This window comes from Merops nubicus, unplaced genomic scaffold (genome assembly GCF_000691845.1).
Source record: "Merops nubicus isolate BGI_N331 unplaced genomic scaffold, ASM69184v1 scaffold9891, whole genome shotgun sequence".
In the NCBI taxonomy this organism is placed as follows: Eukaryota; Metazoa; Chordata; class Aves; order Coraciiformes; family Meropidae; genus Merops; species Merops nubicus.
In genome coordinates, this window is record NW_008586454.1 from 102,291 (window position 1) to 111,471 (window position 9,181).

At 40.6% G+C, this 9,181-nt stretch overlaps 1 protein-coding gene across 1 annotated transcript in view; it reads right to left on the minus strand.

Annotated features, from left to right (window-relative positions):
• The window catches only part of LOC103780962 (regulating synaptic membrane exocytosis protein 1-like), a 105,662-nt gene extending 96,807 nt beyond the window's left edge, over positions 1-8,855 (minus strand). The window contains exon 1 of the mRNA XM_008948667.1: positions 8,707-8,855. Within this exon, the coding sequence (XP_008946915.1) occupies positions 8,707-8,855 (149 nt within the window). The remainder of the gene's footprint in view (positions 1-8,706) is intronic.
• Between the last annotated feature and the right edge of the window lie 326 nt (positions 8,856-9,181).

Below are 9,181 nucleotides of genomic sequence, written 5' to 3' on the forward strand. Positions count from 1 at the left end.
AGTCCCTAGAGATATTTCGCCATGCTGATCAGTGGGCAGACTAGCTTGACACATTTAATAAACACAGGTTGTTCATACATCTACAGGTAAGAATGAAACAAAGCTGATGCATGCATGGGATTGCAAAATTAACTGCCTGGCAGAAGAGTTTCAGGACCAACATTTGCTCTAATTATTCCTCCTGTGAGCTGGAAAAAAAAATGACTGCCATATCTCCAGCTGAAAGTCTAGGAGCAGAGTCTCTCCCCCTCTCCTGTTCTCCTTATTTAATCTCCCCTGCCACTCACTTGCTCCCCCTCCTTCTTTGTTCTATTTTCCACCTTCATTACCACCTCCTCCTCACCTCTCACATTCTCCCTTTTGTCTCCCTCACTTTCCCTCTCACTTTCTCCCCCCACTTTTCCACTCCTCATCCCACACACCCTCCTCTGTTAGCTTCTCTACGTGAGAAGTTAAGAGGAAAAGAAGAAAGAGAAAAGACAGAGAAAGATTTACGGAGGTGGAGAACCACAAATAAAGAGGGAGAGACAAAAAAAGAAAGATGTGCTAAGCCACCCTATTTGTGTCAGTGAAAGCAAGGATATGAACCCAGAGCCCCAGATCCAGCAGACAGATGCTAACTGGTGGGAAGCAGTTCTGCCAGCAGGGACACCATTTAAGATTTCAATCAATTGAGAATCTCTGGTGAAAACAAATAAGCATGCAATATTCAAATGTAGATTAAAAAACATTAAAATCACACTGGGTTTTAGCAGCAGAGTCAGAACTAGAAATTGTAGTACCACGACTCCTTACTCGGAACTGTTTCAGACGCAAAAATGGCTGCACAAAACTACCTACAGCCCCCTCTTGGCGCCCAGACTGCCACATGCACCACATCTACGCGTTCAGACAAATTATCTAGGAAGTGTATTTTTTAATATTGAGATTTTACTGAAAATACCTATAATTACCAACGCCATTATTCACAGACGTTCTCCCCCCAGTATTCACAAAGTATGTGTCAGAGTTTGCAGCAGGGATCCTCCCAAGTTGCTAAGCCTGCCCAGCTTTCACTGCTTCACAGCTATAGAATCAATCAGGCAGTATAGAGAGGGTTTTTTAATTAGATCATATCAGGATTATAATTAGCACTGTGTAGGAGCAGAGTTAAGGTAACATAGCAAAATGCAGAACAATTCTATCCTGCCTTGCACTGCTAGTGCCAGCAGTAAAACAGCTCATAGTGTCTGATTACTTTCTCTTTGCCGCACGCACTCTCATTTCCAGCAGAAGTGGTTCCAGGAGGAGAAAGCAGAGTGCCACCTTAGTGCCACAGCCACAGAGCTCACAGGGTGCAAAGGTGTCATGGTCACTTCCACCCAAGGTCTCTACATACACCCGAGTTCCAGCAGCAACAGTGGAACTGCTGTGCAGTGCACAAACAGTGTATGGATTTGACATCAGGGGAAACACCTACTCGTCTGTAGGCACATTTTCTCTGAGCTCCTGGAAGACAGTCCAAGCTGCTGGAAGCAGGTCAGGCAGTCCATCCTCTGCCTCACATACTCACACTGTGAGCACAGCCAACAGTGGAACAGAGACACACAGAGTCTCCCCTGTTTCTGGTTACTCCCCTGGGACAGCCACAGAGTCAGCCTGAGCACAGGGCCTGCACAACCATCACCACACCACAAGGTGTAAGACCACGTATGGCAAACCTCACTTGTTCTTCTGCCACACCAGAAGATAGGTGTTGTGGAAACAAAGCTGTACCGAGACAAGCAGCATTCATGGCAGAGACACCAGCTTAGCATAATTTGCAGACTTTTGTCCTTGCAGCTCTAAGAGAGTGGGCAGGTTGTACCTTCTGCAGTCCTCTTGAGGCATTTCCCTTGAAATCTGCGAAGAGCCTCAGTCATCTGCTCCCTCTCCTTGTCTACATCTCATGACTGAAGAAAGCTACCCTGGCAAAGTCGTTCAGCTGGCTTTAAAGATGTTTTCTGTTACTGCAGAGCAGAAAGCCATCTTCCAGTGGCTCAGATGTGGTTAGCCCATGTCTGTGTGTGCAAAACACTCTTCACCCATACATGCACCTTCTGGCTGGCTTAGCCACTGGCAATAAACATCTCTTATGTATTCAGGGAAAATGCTCCATGCCCGGTCTCCCCGCCATGAGTTTGTGTACAGTTACCTAATCAAATTTCAGTAAAACATGATACTTTTGTCAGATAATCAGTTAATTCCATTCTCTGACATACATTGTTTCCATTTTACTTCAGGTAGGATATAGGCATTCTCTCCATCACATGGGGAACTTGCTGCAGTTTTCTGCTCTGCTCCACCTTCACTACAAAGGGAATTACATTAGACTGGCAACAGTGTCTCTTGGCTTATTAGTACTTCCTTTGCTGATCTTTGAAAGGTTGTACCCAGAGAGGAAGCATTTAGCAGCTAGGAAAGGAGCCAAAGAAACATGATACTAGAAGAGAGATTTCTCTTTCCCAAACTGAGAAATATTTTTACTAGACTGACTAAAAGCATTACATAGCCTATACTGTCAATTTTAAGAAATCAAAAATTTCAGGGAATAATCATGAGATTTTTTTTTCCCCACATCTCCCTCCTGAATCAGAACTATGGACGGACTCTTGAAAATGACTAACCAAGAAGCATAAAACATTCTTGTTTTGTGCCAAGTTTCCCACTTACTTTTCTTTTCAGCACATATTCACATTTTTACAAACGTTAACCAAAACACAGCTCAGGTAACATCAGTATTACTATTAGATGAGGCATCTTTTTTCTTCCCTATCCACTACTGTCAAAATATTTAGTAAAAGAATTAAATCATACTACCTGATTTTTACAGTTCCAGATAACTGTATAATTATATACATTATTTGATATTATCAAATGTGACCAGTACTGCTAGAAAACCTCTGGGTCTCACTCTGTACCTTCCCTCACATTTTAGGAACAGCTTGCAAATATTCATCTGCAGCCAGTCTTTACAGCATGTGGCATTTTCACGATTTTCCTCTAACATGTTGAAGAGAGCAGCTCTGTCCTGAACTTGACATACCTGACTCTTGACACCAAGACCACAGTTCTGAAGAGTAATTATATGCCATCATTATACAGAAGAGGTTAGCCTAAAGTCAGCAGGACAATACAGAATACTAAACACATTTCAATGTATTTGATCTGCCCAATGATCAACACACATTTTAAAAGTTTTTTCAATAAGAAATGTTGTGATATGTGACGCTAGAGATAAGAAAGGTATGCCTTAAAATCTTCATTTCTTCACTAAGCTGAGTAGCTGCTACTCAAATAAAAGGAGTAGGTATCAGACATACTCCAGTGATATTTCTCCAGATTATTCACCGATACTATAATGTCGTATCAAAGCCAGTGTCAAAAAAATCTGATTTGAAGTCATGGTCGATCAGAACCATACTGCTAACTTTGAACAGGGTCTGTACACTAGCATGTGGGTAGTCTTACTACAAAGCTGAAAGACTGAAGTCCTGTGATATAAACTTTGTTCTTATTTTGGTTTAGTACAGAAACCTTTAAACATTTAATTAGAAATTAAACTTCACAGGATGTTTCACAACTTGGAAATATTCTCATTTCCAATGTTCTCTAACAGTTTCTCAGCATTCTGTCGTAAACTGAGCCCTCTACTAAACAGCATCGATAAAATGGCAGCTCCCATGGAGGAAACTAAAGAAACAATATCCTTTTCGGTTTAAAAATCTCATCCAGAAAATTTATACTTTAGTGTTATATACACACCCTAGAAAGATAAAAACTTTAGAGGTGCTTTAAGTGATACCTCTAACACAGAGCTCTGTGATCCTTGGCCTTATATTTAGACCATTCACTGGGACCAGTCTTAAACATAGAAACCGAAGAGGGAAACCATTTTCAGATTCATGTGGGAGATACCCACATTAACACTGACTTCGTGATTTTTATGACTGAAATCGTGTGATTCAAGATCTGCCATGAGGAGAAAAAACGTCCAAAAAAAGAAAAAGCAGCTGAGATTTCACCAAAATGAGCATCCATCCTCCAGAGCTCAGCTCTGATATCAGACAACGGATATGCTCCACAGCAGTATCATCAAGATGCATCATTTAGGCAAGAAGCACAATCCTTATTTGTACAGCCCATTAACTGGCTATATATACACACACACATGCAGAGAAACACATGGAAACTTTCTTTCAGCTAAGGAAGTATTATACAATGAAGCGGGGGAGAGACAGGGTTTCATCTGAAGTTGCAGAAACATCCTTGAATTTTGAAACGCATGTCAGAATGTCTTACATTTCAGATCTTTTTTTATAATGATTTTTACTTCCTCTATAATCTATGTTTACAAAATCTGTCTAATAGAAGCTACTTTTAAATCGCAACACACAATTCTAGCTCTACATGCACAGTGCATTGCAGAAGTCACCATGAAGGAGGAGCCAGCAGCTTCACGAGCTAGTGGGAAAACACCTCCTTGCTATCAGCCTGGAGAAATCCCAGCACCAGCCATGTCCAGGCTGCCGGCACTTGAGGCTATGGTCTAGTGGTTAGGGAAAAGTTCAGATGAAAGTTGGACTTGCTGATCCTAGAGGTCATTCCCAACCATAATGATTCTTCTATTCTATGAGTAATCCACCCCAGTCCCAGGAGAGCCCCGCCCCGGGCTGCAGCAGGCCTCTGAATGACCATCCAGCCAAGGAGATGCAAGCCCTGTGCCCCAGCCCCAGGCCAGGTTGGCCCAACCACGCTGCCCTTCGGTCATACCTCTGGCTCACAGCTGCCTCACACCAACTCTTCCCCTTATTGTCACAGAGACAACACCCACTGCCACCAGCTAATCAAACAGCTTTATATTAATCCATAATTGATTAATCTTTTTAAAAGAAACTTTCAAAACATCAAACCATCCTTCTCGGTCATTAATTCAACCCTCTAAATATTTCATATCTCCAGATACTTCTACTTGCGCATACTTATTTTAAGAGCACTTCATCACAGCACTGATGCTACTTGTATACATCCATCGCTTCTTCATTTCATTGTCTGTAAACAGAACTGGCTCTACAAATGTATGCACAGAGCAAAAGCACAGAAACAGAAATGCCTAGAGTTGTACGTTATAACAACACACAAACTGTACTGGAAAGATGTAAAGTCTTTTGTAACTTTTCCTATTACCTTTACTAATAAAGGAGAAACTTAAAAAAACAAAAATCTGATTCCATACACAGAATACCTATGCCTACTTACGTAAGAGTATTGCTGGCAAACACAACCTTTTGTTTATAAACACAAGTAACTCCTTTTTTTTGGTCCGAAAATAACAAAATATTCACTTGTATGAACATCTTATTTTGCCAAAAGTACTTAAGATTTTTTTAATTCACAGCAAACATCTCCTTCTTTCAAACACTAAACATCTACATTATTAACTCTATCCAGAATTATTTATATAGGTCGATGGGTCAAAAAGCAGGCTGGAAAACAACAGCTTACTTTGCATTTTATTTTCCAAGTATTACACAATTGATAATTTTCTGGAGACTGAATAGTCAATACCATACATGCAGCCAAACCACCAACATCACCTCCTGCATCACCTTCCTAGCTTGTACACCAAATTCCTGAGGAGCACAACAGAGTCCACCCACTTCCACTCCCCACCCACTTGCAGCTCTAGATTTATTGCTTGTTTATAGGCTAGAGATGGGGATTGTGTTACTACATGAACCAACTATGTGCAGAAATGTGATGCACTGTTTTCTTGGTAATCAAGGAACTACACGGTAAAACGGACACCCTGCTGAATTCACCTGCTAGCTTTTCTTCCAAGTCATCAATTCAATTGCTTGCAACTGCTGTCCCAACTTCAATCATCTAGCTCAAGGCTCAATGAGCAAGAAGAAGAGCAGATATAATGAACATGTCCTACAGTGGCTGATTTTTAAAAGACTTCTTAGAAGCCTGATTTTAAAAGCAGGATGGGAAGAGATGAAAAAAAATGACAGAGAAGCAGTTGCAAGAAGTAGAGAATTGATTTAGGTGTTTTTTTTCTCCTGTAAAATGAATTCTAGGAGACTTGCAGTGCTCCCAAAAAATAAAAGTGATGCTAGTGGAAATAAATATTACACCGCAGAGTAACAGAATCGCTTAGGTTGGCAAAGAATTTTAAGATCATTGAGTTCAACTATTAACATAGCACTAAGTCCACCACTAGACCATGTCCCTAAGCACCAAATCTACATGTTTTTTAAATATCTCCAAGGATGGTGACTCAACCACTTCCCTTGCCAGCTTGTTACAGTGCTTTACAACCCTTTTAGTAAAAGAAAAACATTTCCTAATATCCAATCTAAAATTCTCCTGGTGCAACTTGAGACCATTTCCTCTTGTCCTATCACTTGTTACTTGGGAGAAGAGACTGATACTCTCATAAGACTCCTCATAAGACTTCTTCTTTACACCCTTCACCAGCTTTGTTGCCCTTCTTTGGACAGGTTTCAGAACCTCAATGTCCTTCTTGTAGTGAGGGGCCTGAAACAGAACCCATTATTCGAGGTGCAGCCTCATCAGTGCCAGGTGGAAGGGAATGATCACTTCGCTAGTCCCTGCTGGCCACACTAGTGCTGATACAAGCCAGGATGCTACTGGCATTCTTATGTTACACTTTTCTCAAGCATCTTCTCTCTGAAGGCATCAAAATATTTCCAGCAATAATACCAGCCAGAAGAGAAGTGTTCCACTTAGTTTTCACTTTTCTCAACTCTGCACAGAAGAATTTAGCACCTCGCTATAGGTCACACACTGCATCAACTGTATTGATGATGAGAAAACACATGATGATAAGATAAACTGGTGACAAGAAATACAAGTGGATGACAGCAGTGACATGCCATCACACTAGACTTACACAGTTGTTTTAAGAGATTAAACTCTCCTTAAGGATTTAAATGTTTTCCTGTAGCAAAGATCTACATAAGCTCACTAAAAACAAAAAAAAAAAAAAACAACTCCTCTGTGGAACCTAGAAAAATGTTCATGACATCATTACACTCATGATAACATAATTTGGCAATTTGTCACATCTGAAAGCAGAAGTAAAAGTAAAAATCTCATTTAAAGCTAACATCAATACACAGCTTATTAAGAGTATTTTTAAAGAAAAAATGCACCAAATTTAATGTGGTTTCACTGGGAAAAGCAACATTACTCTATCCAGGTGACTTCATGTATTAAAGGGCTAAACACCAGCTTCTCAGTATTAATATTGTTACTAACAGAAAAATGGTAAAAGAGACAGACTTAGAGACGTACTTTGGATTTTTTTTCATATAAAAGGCTAATCATCTCACCTCATTAAAGCAGCCTCTCCCCAGGGAAAATCAACATTTTCCAGCACCCAAGTGGAATGGAACATTGTAGTGCAAGTAAATATCTAAAAAATAATTTCTTGTGAATTACTGCATTAGTTTTGCAGGTATTAAGTAAACCTAGATCACACATTCAAAGCTGTCTAACCTTCATCAACTGAGATAAATCAGGAAACTTTGACACCACTTTTTTTAATTCTTTTTTTCAAAGCATAACAGCCTTTCAATACACTTTCTAAAATGTTTGGAATCGCAAATCTTTTCCAGAAAATGTCTCTAGTGAGGAACAACAGTCACATAACTGGCAAATAGTTGAGTAGTTTTCAACATGATTCGCCCACAGACAGAGATGGCAGATGCATGTTTCTAGTTCTTTCCCACGTTTCATACAACTACTGCCTTCGTCTTCCTTCATTAATCATCCTTTTGATTTTCAGTTGTGCTGTTTCTTCCCTATCACTTCTTCTGGTACAGTTTTCTACTTTCTATTTAATTTTTCCACTTCCCTTCCCACCTTTTTTTTAAAATCATGAATTCAGGGGTTTTCTTAAGATTCCCTGCCTATTCTTAGCAGGGCTGCAGGATATACCTACTCTTAGAAAAGCATTGCAAAGTCTGAGAGAAAACTTGCATAAAATTACATACACTGATGTTATGCAGATACAAACATCCCACAGCTCTACCTTGCTACATCTCCACCGTATCTGCCTCCTTCGTGTATGGAATTAATAAATTCCACTAATTACATTTCCCCTTCTTATAAGTCCATTTGTCTGTCAAGGCACTACGTTCCAGCCTTACTTTACTCTTCCCTATGTCATCCTGAAGATACCTTCCTTCAATCCTGTGAGGACTCCCATCACAGAGTGGGAGAACTCAAGACCAGGCAAAAAGGACTGAGTAAGAAGGGCAGGCCAGAGTCACAACTGGCCCTTCCAGCTTACTACAGTAACACTGTTCAGGTGCTGAGAATCAAAAAGCATGTTAAAAATGCTCAGGTCCAGAGAAAGAGTGGCTGCACCAGCAGTTGCAGGAAAAAAAAAAAAAAACCATGACAGAGAAAATACATGCAAGAATAGGGAAAATACTTCAGGAGTGCATGGGAGGAAAAGAAGACAGCTTCAAAGTCTCCATTTTACCAAATGGCAAATTCAAAATGCTTTTGGAGATAAAATCTCCAGTATTCTCCTTTCCTTCTTTTAGTTCTCTATCTCTTGAATGTATAGTTTCAACAGTATGTGTACAAAGCCTGGTTCACACGCCTAATCATTTAGGTTGGTAGGGACATCTTGAGATCACCTTGACCAACCTTGCTGTTCCAGCAGGGTCAGCTACAGCAGGTTTCCCAGGACCACATTCACTCAGGTTTTTAATATCTCGAAGGATGAAGTCTCCACAATCTCCCCTGGCAACATGTTTCAGAGTTTGACCACCCTGCCAGTAAAAAAGTGTTTCCATGTGTCCAGATGGAGTTTCATTGTTTGTAATTTGTGCCCACTGCCTCTTCTCACATCACTCAGCTCAGAGAGTCTGGCTCCATCATCTTCAATGCCCACCATCAGGTATTTATAGAGATTAGTAAGATTCTCTCTGAGCCTTCACTTCTCCAAGCTGAACAGACCATGCTCTCTCAGCCTGTTCTCATTAGAGATGTCCCAGTCCTTTCATCATCTTTATGGTCTTCTGCTGGACTCTATCCAGTGTGTTTATACGTCTCTTGCAGAGGGGAGCCCAGAAACTAGACACAGCACTCCAGAAGTGGCCTCACCAGTGCTTAGTAGAGG